The sequence below is a fragment of the Phallusia mammillata genome, chromosome 5, assembly GCF_965637545.1.
Source record: "Phallusia mammillata chromosome 5, kaPhaMamm4.hap1.1, whole genome shotgun sequence".
Classification (NCBI taxonomy): Eukaryota; Metazoa; Chordata; class Ascidiacea; order Phlebobranchia; family Ascidiidae; genus Phallusia; species Phallusia mammillata.
This window is the reverse complement of record NC_137256.1, coordinates 27,620,132-27,634,074: the sequence shown is the minus strand read 5'-3', so window position 1 is coordinate 27,634,074 and position 13,943 is coordinate 27,620,132. Positions and strand designations below refer to the sequence as shown.

The window sequence follows — 13,943 nt, the reverse complement described above, 5'->3', positions numbered from 1 at the left end:
TTGAGACACAATGAACTATACAACGTTGTAAAATAGATAAATATTTTTATTGATGAACTCAACGATAAAAGTCAAAGCAACAATAACATCACAAAACTTAAAATCCAACTAAAATTGCATACATTGTGGACTTTCCAATCCAAAAATACATTGAATACTTCCAAATTATGGAGTGCATATGTTATGGAGTTTTTCCAATTTCAAGATACGGCCAAAAACCTCCCAGCCTCTGCAAGGGGAAAACGGTATATTACAAAATAATTAAGTTCTGTAACAAAAATTATGAAACTTGCCAGATAGACTTTAGCTAAACTAAATAAAAACAAAAACAACAAAATTGCATAAACTTTGATTTGCAAGTTCTGTAAAACCTGTATATTCTGTTCCTGAAACATTATTTGGATAAATTCATAAAAAAATAGAATGTGATTAACATGAATTATATGTACTTGTTTATTTCTTACATTTTTGCATATCACCAAAAAGTTAAATACTTGATGTTTTACCTTAATTGAGCAATGTGTCCTCAAATGCAAGAGTCTGGCATGGCATGAAAACAAGACGTGCAAATACGTGGCAAACCCAGTAAAAATATGCCACCATGCGTGAAGCTGGAAAACCATGCCAGTGTCAAAGTGGCTTTTGTTCCGAAATTTCCTAAAACAAAGAAAATTCGTTTTAAGTGTAAACACATATGATTGACTGACATTAGCCTTAAAGTGCAGGCCATATATAATAGATAGGTGTAAAAATTTCAGTACAGTTGGCCTACAAAGTAGTGCAATATCCAAACAATCCACCTTGATAACATTGTTCTGGGTCTGGTATTTTTATTGTTGGATACTCATCATAAACAGTCAGTAAACAGGTTAGAATGCAGACTTGGTACAAATCTACCAAACATCCTCATTTTAATATCAATATGGTGTTAATGAATATAGATTGTCTGTCACTTTGTTTCACTGTTGTCCAGAGATCGCCAGTTGGATTAGTCAGATAATATGACAAATATGTATTCTTATCATTGGCATTTGTACTTTATCAATAAAGAACTTTATCAAAAAACCAATGTACCTCAAATGTGAGCAAAAAATATTGTCCACATTCCACAGGAAAAATCCAAATGCATAAAATCCTACAGACATCAAAACTAAGGGTTGGATGGCTGGGTAATTTCCGCAAGCAACAATCGCTTCATACACCAAAGCAGCAACCAACAGTGCATAACAAACCTGAAATGGACAAAAAATTTTATTGCTCCAATACAGCCCAGTTTATGCAATGTATACAAGTTTGTTATCTGAGCAGTGACAAAAATGCTTGTGTGTTACTCAGTTTATGTTAATTAGAAGGAACATAAGTTGTAACTGGGATCAGCCCTGAACTGTTCATGCAGGCCAGCAATCGCGACACACTCAATTATAAATCACAGTACAGTAGGCCATTGAAAGCTTAGAAGAATGCTTGGTAACTGGCTACATAGACGCCTCAGGGCTGATCCCAGTTATGAATTTAGAGCGCGAGTCCCAGAAAGACTCTTGCAATGGGTTTGAATCTCACCGCAGGCTAGATTTTTGTGCCTTGCCATATGTGAATGCTTGGTGACCGGCTGATTCAATACAACACCAATGGTATCAGCCCTGAAGTGGTTTATTTTAATTATGCCTGAAAACTTTTAAAAAATGGATGGAAGTGCTAAGATTTGTACCAGTTTTTGGACTTCAATCATATAACATGCTTACCTGGTGGAAGACTGGGTTTTTCCACATAAGATATATCACAGTGACAGCAACACTACAAAAGCACAAGGCAACAAGGTACACCAGATTCCTGCTCTTACGAGGTTTGTCATGGTGATGGCTGTAGAATAACACAAGTTGGAAAAGCAAAGTGTAGATAATTTTCCAAAAAAAAATATGAGTAAGCAAGACATGTTTTTAACCCAATTTTATACTGTGACAGAATATATAAAATACAACAAAATCTGGACAACACACTGTTTAAAACATTTTAGTCCAAGCAGATTATAGGACCCTCAGGTTCACAATTAACTTGGAATACTTACAGAGAGTAAAGAAACACACAAGTTCCATAAATCATCGGTAGTTCGTCCAACAGCTGAAAGAAAACATTAAAGAGTAAAAACTTACACAGTTCAGCAACTAAGATAAACATATATATTCATAACTGGGATCAGCCATGAAGCATTCATGCAGACCAGCGATCATGGCACACTCATATATAAATCATAGTACAGCAGGCCATTTCAAGGTACTAGATTCTACAGTACTACACAAATGTGTTCTTAAACTGCAAACCTGAATTCAAGTCCAGCGTTCAAAACATACATGTTTAAATGAATTTTACACTTTCAAACTCTAGATTGCAACTGTTTTTATTCACACAGAATGCCGAGTACAGCTTGTGCAAAACTGAAACAATTTCCAAAAATTCTGGGTATATTGTAAATGTTATTACAATACAATGCATGCAAAGTAGAAGTTGTTACTGCAGAGAAAACAACAGATGAAATAAAAATAAGGAAATAGTGGATCAGGCAATTTGTATGTTTTGTTTAAACCTTCTGTATTTATAGGATTCAATAGTTTTTGGCCACAATCAGTTTGGTACAAGTAATGGTTACATCATTCAGCAATTGAATAGAAAGAGGGAACCAACCAAAGCACAACCACAAATTTAGTTTAAAATACATTAAGAGTGTGAAATAAAATTGACCAAACCAACTAATGACCACCACCATTGGCCTGACAATGTCAACAAAAACAATTCAGCACTTCCGCCATGCAAAAATAAAAACACCGAATAAAAAACAGAAGCAGTTGCTTAAACAGAAAATTCTGCACAGCGCTTTTCCTAAGTAGTCACAAACTTTGCCAATTTATTGTTTGCAAAGAGCATTCAAGTTGGCATTGTACACTTGACTTTCGCACATGGGCCATAGTTTTCCAAGTGACAACAAACCCAACTAAGAAAATGTGACACGCTCGCAAAAACTCCTGGGGCAATCGCACAAGGGTTGGGGCCGAAACTGGTGGCCCCAAACAGGGTCCATTTGCCGTCGTCTCCTTGACAAACCAGCGGCCCACCACTGTCACCTTGACACGTCCCCATAGAGGTCATCTGTGCACACAAATGTACATCATATGAAATTTTTCCATAGAACTTGTTACAAGCTGCTTCTGAGGATATTTTTTGAGGAGTTTGTTTTAAAACTTTTTCAAAGCCTGTGTCCAGGGTTTTTCCCCATCCTGTGGCCCAACAGCTGAAAAAATACAGATTAATTTTACAATTTTGTTTTTTTGACAAATAGATAATAACTGGAAAATAGTTGAATGTTTGTTAAGTTATGAAATTTAGTTTTACAAAAGTTTTTTCTATTGGACAATAACAGAAAAAAATATGAAATTATTTCTATTACAAGTATTTGTACAGTTTATACCTATTTGATGTAGTTAGAGAAAAACTTTTCAGCCATGTCCACCTATTTGGTGGAGGTAAAAACACAGATAAATATTTTTACCGTTTTTGTGTAGCAGGAAGGACACCCGGGTTTGGCAAACATGCAAATGTAGCGATTGGTTTTGCGTCATCCGGATTAATTGATATTGCAAGCTTTAACACTGTGATGTCATAAACTGGAATCTTTTTAGTGCGAGTGAACGTTGCGAGATTGTTCTTCGGATGATGATATATTCGGCTTATTTTCGCCACTCTGTCAAAACAAAAAGTGTGACGTGTTTAAAAAGTTATTCTTATATAATTTGTGCTCCCTTCTGGTGACATACGTTTGTATTCAAGGTAATATATATATATTTTAAATATTCTCTTGGTGTGGCATATTAGAACAAATAAACTGTTAAACAGAATAATAAAAAAAATTAAACAATACTTATTTGCCAGTTTTCTCTGTGCTGTATGCCCAGTTGTGGCATCGCACAAACTAGGTGAGGCATGACTTTTTACCTTGTTACTCCCAACAAACTGGAGTGGTGTTGGATGGCTACACTAGCCAATACGGCCGACCTCTCGTCACCAGCTGCACTGATGAGAGGTTATAGGTCGAAACAGTGTGCACTGTCTGCAGCTTATCATTTATTTGAATGTTTACTTCAGCACCATAATCCAAACACAGGCAATATTAAACCACAATATTGCATTGCATATTTCCAATGTTTATAGCACACATAACTTACGTAGCATCTGTTAGTTCAGACTTTTTATGTGCGCCTATCAGCACTCTTAATCCTTTTGGATTGGATGTGACTTGGGTTCTCAGTGAATTTAGGAAGCAATGCGCGGCAGTTATGACAAATCGTGGAGCAATCAATGTTCCCCCACATGTGTGTCCAACCCCGATATATCCACCACCATAATCCTTATACCTGCACAAACAATACAAATGGTAAAATAAGTTTTGTCCATTGTTCGAAATATTAATAGTCTTTGGAACACTATATCTCAGTGACTCTTAAACGGTGCCGCGAAATATTCCCTGTTTTATAGTGCAACGAATTCCCTGGTGTTTAAGGATTCATGACGAAATACTGGTGTGCATGACAACATTTTAAAGCTTATATTTTGGTTAATGCATTAATGGCAATGAAAAGCACCTTTGCTAACCAGCATAAAGTTGAAAATTAACATTTTTTTAACAACTTTTTCATGTTTAAATTCATAGTGTGTGGAGAAATGAACTTTTAGTTCTTTGATGCACTGTACGTTAAAACAGTTTGAGAACCACTGCTATATATAGATCTGTTCATAAGTTTAATGATGAAAATAATGGCCCAAATGGCTGTAAAAAGAAATATGCTTTATTTTTCAAATGTTTTGGCAAATGCTCATGCAATAATCAGCTACATCTACTTAGTAGTCTTTGTTGCCTAATTAAATCCAAAGAACATTCTACACAGCAAAACACAACCATACACAAAAGATGGCTAGTCACAATTTCTTACAGCGTGTGTTAATGTTTAAGGACACACAGAAACATGTAAAACTTGCAAAGCAGTATTTCGTCTCTTAATGTGCCTCAGTGTAACTTCACATTCAGTTTTGGAACTTTGACCAGGAATAGGTAACTGCTTTTACTTTACATAAAACATCAAAATTAAACTTTAACTTATCAGTCTATTTGCGTAATGATAAATAGTATCTGCCTAAGAATAATTAGTATCAGCCCAAAAAACAAATTAGTCTATAATGCACGTAAAACAAAAAACATACTTAACAAACAACAACAACAAAAATCACAACTCCTGAATAAAAATGATGAAACAACAAACTTACTTGACTAATGATATTTGCCAAGGCCATGAGTTTTTCTTCGCTTCAGTTCCACCAACGATTCTACTTGTAACCAACTCTGGTTTAATCCGAGGTACGCCGCAGTCACCACGAATTTTCTCCCAGTAACTTTCATTGAACGATGAAGACGTAGCTTTTGCTGGGCCTGATCCTGAGCTGGGTTTATTTGAGGTGCCTGAAGAGACTATTGTTTGGCTCGTTGAACCTGAACCTGTCGAAACACTGTTTTGTTCTTCTGTTCCTGAACCAGAGAATAAGACTCCACTTGCTACACCTCCTCCAACTAATATAACAACCATTGCAGCTACAACAGCCATCCAAACTCGTTTGCTGGACGCTGTGCTACTGTCAGTTAATATGTGTCTATCTTGCGAATGAGACTGTCGTCTTGGTGACGGTCTATTGCTGCTCTGCTGTCTTCTTTTGGGTCCTTCTGCTGGCCTGGGAGCTTCTAAAATCTCATCAGCATTCAGCATTTTATGACTGTAAATAATTGTTGTCGAGATTTAACAATTAACAAAGATCTTCTTAAAGCCAGTTGAAACTCACCCAAGTTTATTGTAGAGCCCCATTAGCACAAGATAGAGAAATCATTTTAGCTACAACTTACCAGTTTTAGAGCAGGTTGAAGTAGCGCTTGAACACTAATGTTTTGCAACTTATATATGCGAATAATGCAGCGGCGTTATTTTACAGATCTTAAATATTGGTGACAAAAGTTTACAGAGCAATGTGCTAGAAAACTAACTTTGCAACAAGTAACCATCACAAAATTTAGGACATAAAAAACATCACAATAAGATTGAAACAAATTTGTTGTGATAATTATACAAAACTTTACTTCACTATGATTACAAGCAGCAAATTAATAAATGCAATCACACCCACCTGCATTTCATACCACAAAGTCATGTGAAACATCCAAGACCCAAGTCCAACAGCTAAATTAAACATAGTTGATTAAAAAATTCAAAAGAAAAGATTGTTTAGAGCAAATGTTGTGCACTACGTACCAAGCAATGATAAACTGGTCAGAACATGTCTCAACTCAACTCCTTTTCTCCAGTAATAAATCGCACAAACCAGTGGAGGAAAAATCATAATAACATTGCTCACAGTATTCCCTGCAAAAAAGAATATTACAAACGTGTCGGCCATTTTGTCACAAAATTTTTCATGCCATAGTGAACAAAGCCGTTTTTACAAATTTTATAGGCAATGAGTACTGAATAATAGATACAATTTAAGACAAGTAAATAGTTTTATTTTGTTTTGACAGTAATTTAGCAACCGGTACTCACAAAATTCAGCGATGTACGGAGTTACGACGTAATTTTCTTCGCACCAATCAAGTGTGGATGTAACTGGGCCCCAAATTCCAGAAACATCAAGTCTTGGAGCCATCAAATTAAGGTAAAAAATGCTTGAAATACTTTTTCAATTATGAGTTCTTCGTTGCCGTGGTATTTAAATTAATCCCGGTGTCACATTTTTGTAGGAGCGCAGCTAAATTGCACGTAAAACGTTGATTAAGACGATATATCTACGGTGACAAAATTTCGTTGGATGACAAGTTAAACAAAAAAATACTTTAATTGTTAAAAAACGAAGACGATTGGTTCATAATCGACGAAACATGTACGTGAAAATACTACTTTAACGATTCTGCTTTATAAAATATCACAGAAACATAAATAAATTGCCTTTTTTGTGATAAATAAACACACAAATATTACATGTTCTGTTCCTGTCTGCCAACTATCCAGCTAAAATAAAACTCAGTTTCGTCATATACTTTTGTTACAACTCCTGTCCTTTTACAACTTAACTAAACAAACCTCTCATCAACCAAGTGGAACCACACTTTAATAAACGTGTGAATCGTTTTTAACGCAAAAAAGGTTCCACCAGAGGCAAAGTTATCAAAATCGACGCTTTTTGCCGGAAACACTACAATATACTCTTGCACGCCCACTAACGCCATAAAATATTGACAAACCCATCGCAGAAAATATTGACTTAAAATGATGTAAAATCACGGAAACAAAGTTAAAACAATATTAAACGTTTCATAAATATTTTCTTTAATAAAGATATCTATTATAACCAGTATTTCAGTTATTAGGTAGTGAAAAAACAACAAGATTATGACATTTTGTCGTTTGGTTCAAAAACTTTTCAACGTTTCATGATCCAGATCAGATTTCTTACTCGCGAAAATCAGAAAAAAAAATAAAAACTCGGTCAATAGGTTAAAAGCGGAGGCATATCTTGGCATAGAAACTTGTACGGAGTCGACATAAGGACGTATAATTACGTCATGATGATTTTTCAGCCATTGTTTTTGAAATTGTGTTTTTAATAATCCCGTAGGCTTTGGCCCAGGTCCTCAAAATGTCCGAATCTTTTTCGATTTCCAGATTTTCTTGAATCGTTGTCAGTAAAGCAGGTCCCATGTTCTGGAAAATATTTTAGGTTTTATTTTTATTTTCTGTTAATTTGTTTTTTTGCATCGAAGGCGAATAAATTTCTGTTTCGTTTCAATCAGAAAGCATTTCTCAAAACTGAATTATAATGTTTACTCATTTTGCGAAAAGCAACAATTTAAAGAGAAAATCGTGCCTCGGAAATTAATCGCGCATTCTTTGTAACGTCACAATACGTTGTTGTACTTAAATAGAACAACTTTTATTCCATATTAGCGCAGTAGAAGAATCTGCATTTTTTTTTCTTTTCTTTTTATTGCGATAACTAATACACACAAAAGAAAGATAGATACACGAAAGTACAAATGAACAAACAGGTAAAATGGCAGTAGTAGAATCTTAAAACTCGAAAATAATTCTTCTTACCTCGAACGCGACGCGTAGCGGTCCCTCCCCAGCAAGCAGTGTGACGTAATCGATCAGCTGATCGGGAATCTCGAGCAAATCGACAACCGTTGCTATGGCGATCGCGACACTGTAATAAAAAGCGCACGAATAATTGTGACGTCAAATGTACATTGTTGCGTCATTCGGAAATGGTTAAAATTCAAGGAATCATTGGTATTGTGACGTAACAGTGTAATTTCCGAACCTGTTCGCGAACGCCGATATTTCGGGGCTTTCCCTCATGTATTCAAGGTCGATTTCTTCGGCTTCCGGAAAAACGAATTGTGGGAAACGAGGCCGAATTGAGGGAAGGTCATTGAACAATCTGCAACCAAATAAATATTGTTTGACAAATTCAACGCTTTATTCAGCGATTTATCGTGCACTGTACTACGCGCATTCAGTGTTATTTACCCTGATGAAGACGACCTGTATAGGACGTCGAAACGTCGGAATAAAAATCACATTTGCCAGAAGAGCTCTACAAACTTGATATTATGCCTGGAAGCAATAGCTTATATATCAAGAGCTCTTCTGGCAATTGTATTTTTATACCGACGTTTCGACGTCCTAAGTAGGTCGCCTTCATCAGGGTAAATAACACTGAATGCGACTAATACAGTGCACGATAGACAAAGAAAAAAAGAATGAAAGAATAGTCGCATTGAATGTCGTTTACTGTGATGAAGGCGACCTGTATAGGACGTCGAAATGTCGGTATAAAGTACAATAGCCAGAAGAGCTCTACATGTTGATATCAGCTTATATAATTAGCGATTTATTAAACTATAATTTATTTAAATACATAATTATTGAGAACTTTTCTTTATGCAACCACTTCGTGCGCAGGGAAATTTCCAACACACGAATTCCTTCCAGACATCCGTTCAACGTGTTCCGATTCTGTCTGATAAGATTTGCATTCAACCTTGCCTCATACATAACTTATAGCCTGGATGCTTGTGTGGGAAACGTGTTCAAGGTATTGGCACGCATGTTGGTGTTCACTAATATTTGTGGGTTTTGTTGCGAGGAGCAAAACTTAAAAATCGGATTTTAGTGGATTTTCGCCGCAGTATTTCGAGTACCAAGTATATTAACACCGGCAAAGAACGCCCCATATCTTCGCTTTCACATATTTGCAACCTTATTGCATATCATTTATATACTTGCACTTCTTTTCGTATTTTGCATCTTGCAGTAAAATAATTTCACCGTGATTAAAGGGACCCTACTTTTAATATCAAAACGCCAGCTAAAATTTCTGTAGAAAGGCTTTGTTTGCGTGAGTGAATTAGCTTTAAAAAATGGCTTTACACTTTTATCTTTCTTTTCTGAATATTCACCTGGTAGTAATTACATTTATTTGTTATCGATTGCAGTGGCTCAATTTTTACAGGCTTTGCTTGCTTGAGCAAAAATTATTCCTTAACCTGTGTCATTTACATATATAAGATATTGCTGCATATATAAGCTGTAGGCATAATATCAAGTTTATAGAGGTCTTCTGGCAAATGTATTTTCATTCCGACGTTTCGACGTCCTATACAGGTCGCCTTCATCAGGGTAAATAACACTGAATGCGATTAGTACAGTGCACGACAAACAAAGTCATTTACCTGTGTAAAATAGTGAGACCCAGTTCATTATCTTCTATGCTTTCCAGAATATGCCAGGATTCCTTCAGGGTGGTCGCCTCAACTTCGGTGAAAAGTCTCTCTCTTCCCTCAGGTTTCGGCGTTTCGTCGGGCGACTCTGCAAACCCTTGTAACAAGTGACGAAAAACACGGGATCACCGGTTAGTAAAGCAGCGGTGGGTTAGAGACACCTGGTGGTCAGTTATGCAACAGTGTCAATCGGTTATATGAGGTAAGTTATGAAAAGACTCCTGTCGTTGGTTCGAATCCCACCACAGACTAGATTTTTCTAGCCTACGCCTTGCCATATTGTGGTGAATGCTTGGTGACCGGCTGTTTCGGTATGGCGCCCTTAATGGGCCTTGCGTACTGTGATTATGGGTAGGTGGAGTTTGTTTTACTGGGTGATAAAAACTTTGCAACGCAATTGCACTAAAACAATCACCAAGTCGGAAATAGCTGCGCAACGTTAAAACGTTATATGGAGCGCAAAATAGCAAAGGTCACAATTGGTGGATCATGACCAAAACGCGCTGCAGCTACACCGTATTATAAAGCGTTATGTGACCGGGGCTCATAAAAAAGTGAGGTGGTGCATGTGGGTATAACGAGGGCGTTTATATTACCACATGGGGGGGTATATTAGGTAATAAGTGGGCGTCAATAGAAGGTCAACCACTGTTTTTGAGAAGTTGTGCATAATTTTTTTGTGCATAAATTTATCGCATTAGTGATGCGGCTAAAAAACACCGTAGCCAATACGCAGTAGACCAACCGGTCTGATTGGTTCGCGGAATGCACGTGATGTTTACGTTTCTTAGCAACAATCCGATCGTGATTAAAACCGCGGCAGAACGGTGGCGATGTGAAAAATGCGAAACAATTTGTTTTGAAGTAAGAAATTGGGTCAAGTAGTGAAAAATTGTGGCCAAACTTGTTTCGCATTTTAAGCCGCATTAAAGCGGTCGGTTGCGAATCCACCACGTTTAGCTTGAAACGAAACTGATTTTTTGGTTTTAGGTAAAGCCTGTCAGCTCATTAAAATTTAACCAAACCTTCGATTTATCGTTTAATGATTGGCAGCTTTAAATAAAGTTCACCCTAGATGGGGTTAACACACTAATTTCGCATTTCTTAAATATTTGTTTCAAATTTACTCCTTCGAGTGTAAATTTTGCCCCCTGATTGAGAAGCTGTAGATTAGAAGTTTTTCCACAGATGATAACATTAGGTCAGGATTTTACTAACCATAGCAAATTCAATCAAATTTAGATTAGTGTGGCCTGAGACCTGCTTGGACGCATCGTCTGATTTCCGAGACAAAAAAACTTTACGACGGCTTTGGACGTTTCATGTCATAGTGTTTAAAGCCTCCACACCGAAACCCATTGTGTAAAAGTTACTTTGCCTGATAATGGGGAATCACAAAAAAGTAAAACTTTCAAACGCCGGGGCTACTGAACACGCAACGCGCAACCATAGGAGATTTTTCAATGATTTAAACGTACAACGTTACGCCGAAGCCCCCCATACGCATTGTTAGTAGTTAAGCGTTTTAATTACCTTCTACACAGAAAAGGGCGTTGGTGTTGCACTCATCCGTTTTGCAGCAACATCTGCAAACGTATTTTCTCCGCGTGGTGTCGCACTGTGTTTGGGAATTCCCCATCTTGTTCTGAAATAAGTTTCATTAAATGAAGCGGTTTACATTTCTTTACAAAGCGCCCAAAAAATACGAAAAGTGCATTTGCGGAAGTTACACAAAAAATGACAATTCAATGACACCAGCAATTATACGTTTGCATTTAGAAACGTTACTATAGTCAAGGGTCATTACATGTCAACCTCAAGGGTCATTATAATGTCAAAGTAATAAAGGTCATTATGTGTCAAGGTCAAAAATCATTATATGCCAACATCAAGGGTCATTTTATTTCAAGGTCAATGGATCTCTCAAACATAATCGCACTTTATAACCATTCGAGCATAAAAGACACTAGGCGAATATTATAGACGTCCATGTTTGCCTAGTTTATTTTTAGATTTCAATTCACCTGCATTCTGTTGTTCTTGCAAGCCATCTCCTGTTTGCATCTCTTGGTCACCTGCATTCTCGAGCCGATCACACGAACTTCGTTCTGGCAAATCTAAATTGAAAAGGGAAATCTCCTTATGAAACCACCTAAGATTTTCCCCAAAGCAATATTTCTAAACAAACAACAGCTCAACACGAATCATTATCATAGAAATACCAAGTTGTCTTTCTAGACTTTTATGTTTAAATTGTGCATTTAAATTTACATCTACAAAACCTTTTCCTTAGTTTATCACTCATTGCAACATAATGTGACTAATTTCAGTTTACAACCTGTTGAAATATTTCCACAATTTATTAAAATTAAAGCACCATAGAGCTTGTATAAAGGAAATTCGGTTTCAATGCAAACAGGGAATGTGTTTAAGTTCAGTTCCAAGGCATTTTTGTTTCAAAACGCACCAACGTTTGTAGTAGCCAATGTGAACAGTTTCATCAATCGATCAAAATGAAAACCGTTTCAAAAAATTAGTTTAAATGCAAACATTTAACGATCGCTTTTGTCATCATTATTGTGAACATTGATATTTTGAAATTGAATCACTTCCCAACACCGTGTCTTTAATGTTCAATCATAATTTAAACTTTCGTCTTAATCAGTCACTTCGCTGCACGAGCAAGGCACATACGAAATTCTTGGTATTAGTCTTAACTTACTTGACCTTGGGCACACGTGACAAGGTCACCGTTACGATGACATTCCTCGTTGCTAACAGCGTCCGAACACACCCAACACGTCACAGCTGAAACACAAACAAACTTATTCGTTTTCAAAACGTCAACAATTATTCTTACTGGGTTTAAGTTGTTTACACGAAACACAACGAGATTGAAATCGAAACGATAACTTCGGATTATTTCATAAAGCCGCTGAGTTATTCTTAAACTTCGCTAATACAGCAACATTGTTGGAGAATGAATGTAATTTGGAAAGAAATCAAGTCATTTACTCTTCTATTTCGAACACAAAGGCCTATGCATGTTTTCGCTCAAAACAAATGTTTGGAGTGATTTAGTAATTTATTTTTTGCGAGACTTAGAACTTAGTGATTCAAATTTAATAAAACCTCAAGTTATTCATCCTTATCAATTTAAGATACATATATTTCGCTTATGCGGCATAATCCGACTATGTAGGCTAGAACTTTATGTTATGTAAGATTACAGCTTAAAGATTCAACATTTTGCAACTTTTTTTTATCACAAAACATTGCTATGTAAAAAATACCACTTACCTTTTGAGAAAGCAATAGACGAAGTGAAAATCGCAAAATAAAATATTAACCTCATTTCTGTACCTGTTGAAGTACAAAAATACTTGGTAACTTTCACTGATATTCACAAAACCAGACCAGACAGCTTATCACGACCACCTGTGCCAAGCATTGTTCTGCTTACTGATGCTGCCACTTACATACAATGCTGCGGTTCAACACATGAGCGTATGTTAGTGGGTTTTCACCGGGCCACAATGCACGATGTTGCACCAAACAAACCGGTTGAATGGCAAGCAAAAATATTCCGACACACCGCAGTCTTGCAGGCCGATTGATCGTGTTTATTTATCCAGCAACTGTTAGTAGCTTGCTGCAAGTTAAACTACAATACTCGACAAACATTTCAAGAAAACATTTTTCAACAAAACGTCTAAACTGGAGTAATTGCTTTAGACCCACGTTTTTAAACGTCGTTTTTCTTTCCTTACAAGCTTTTACAAACTATAGTCTTGGCTGAAATAATTGTTTTAGACAACTTTCTTTGCAAATATGCAATTTTTGTCTTGTGCCTGTGTTACGCATAGCTCAAAGGCTTTAGGCGTTTATGTGCGATATATCCGCCAGATTACAACACAAATTTGTGATATTTTTAGTTGCTTTTGTACCATTTTAAATTACATCGCCTATAGACAATTTTGTTTCACTGACATATGTCAATCTTACCACAACGAATGTTAAGTGATACTAATGATTATGTCAACTATTTACAATACTAACAATCACAGCACCAATA

At 36.4% G+C, this 13,943-nt stretch overlaps 2 protein-coding genes across 4 annotated transcripts; both read right to left on the bottom strand.

Annotated features, from left to right (window-relative positions):
* Nucleotides 1–25: 25 nt before the first annotated feature.
* Nucleotides 26–6,887, bottom strand: LOC145229827 (alkaline ceramidase 3-like). 3 transcript variants are annotated; one of them, XM_080095155.1, is made up of 8 exons: nt 6,630–6,887; nt 6,342–6,452; nt 6,217–6,269; nt 2,066–2,118; nt 1,743–1,860; nt 1,075–1,232; nt 507–657; nt 26–229 (listed from the first exon to the last, which is right to left on the bottom strand). In XM_080095155.1, the coding sequence occupies exons 1-8, from the start codon at nt 6,730–6,732 to the stop codon at nt 182–184; spliced, it is 795 nt and encodes a 264-aa protein (XP_079951281.1). In that variant the 5' UTR covers nt 6,733–6,887; the 3' UTR covers nt 26–181. The 3 variants fall into 3 exon arrangements, with proteins under 3 accessions (XP_079951281.1, XP_079951280.1, XP_079951282.1); XM_080095154.1 differs by lacking the exons at nt 26–229; nt 507–657; nt 1,075–1,232; ... (1 more) ...; nt 2,066–2,118; nt 6,630–6,887 and adding exons at nt 2,119–3,283; nt 3,542–3,733; nt 4,215–4,403; nt 5,311–5,811 and having other exon boundaries at nt 6,342–6,363; XM_080095156.1 differs by lacking the exons at nt 26–229; nt 507–657; nt 1,075–1,232; ... (1 more) ...; nt 2,066–2,118; nt 6,630–6,887 and adding exons at nt 2,119–3,283; nt 3,542–3,733; nt 4,215–4,403 and having other exon boundaries at nt 6,342–6,363.
* Nucleotides 6,888–7,172: 285 nt separating this feature from the next.
* LOC145229829 (uncharacterized) lies at nt 7,173–13,227 on the bottom strand. Its single transcript, XM_080095157.1, has 8 exons — nt 13,169–13,227; nt 12,591–12,676; nt 11,893–11,985; nt 11,402–11,513; nt 9,821–9,965; nt 8,407–8,526; nt 8,181–8,289; nt 7,173–7,787 (listed from the first exon to the last, which is right to left on the bottom strand). The coding sequence occupies exons 1-8, from the start codon at nt 13,221–13,223 to the stop codon at nt 7,647–7,649; spliced, it is 861 nt and encodes a 286-aa protein (XP_079951283.1). The 5' UTR covers nt 13,224–13,227; the 3' UTR covers nt 7,173–7,646.
* Nucleotides 13,228–13,943: the final 716 nt, after the last annotated feature.

Coding starts and splice junctions, on each gene's coding strand:
- LOC145229827 (XM_080095154.1), bottom strand. Junction 4,404..5,310: donor TGGCAAATATCATTAGTCAA/GTAAGTTTGTTG, acceptor TTGTTTGTGCAG/GTATAAGGATTATGGTGGTG. Junction 3,734..4,214: donor TCTGAACTAACAGATGCTAC/GTAAGTTATGTG, acceptor TTGTTTTGACAG/AGTGGCGAAAATAAGCCGAA.
- LOC145229829 (XM_080095157.1), bottom strand. CDS start 13,223: ATGAGGTTAATATTTTATTTTGCGATTTTCACTTCGTCTATTGCTTTC. Junction 12,677..13,168: donor GTCTATTGCTTTCTCAAAAG/GTAAGTGGTATT, acceptor TTTGTGTTTCAG/CTGTGACGTGTTGGGTGTGT. Junction 9,966..11,401: donor CGCCCTTTTCTGTGTAGAAG/GTAATTAAAACG, acceptor ACTTGTTACAAG/GGTTTGCAGAGTCGCCCGAC.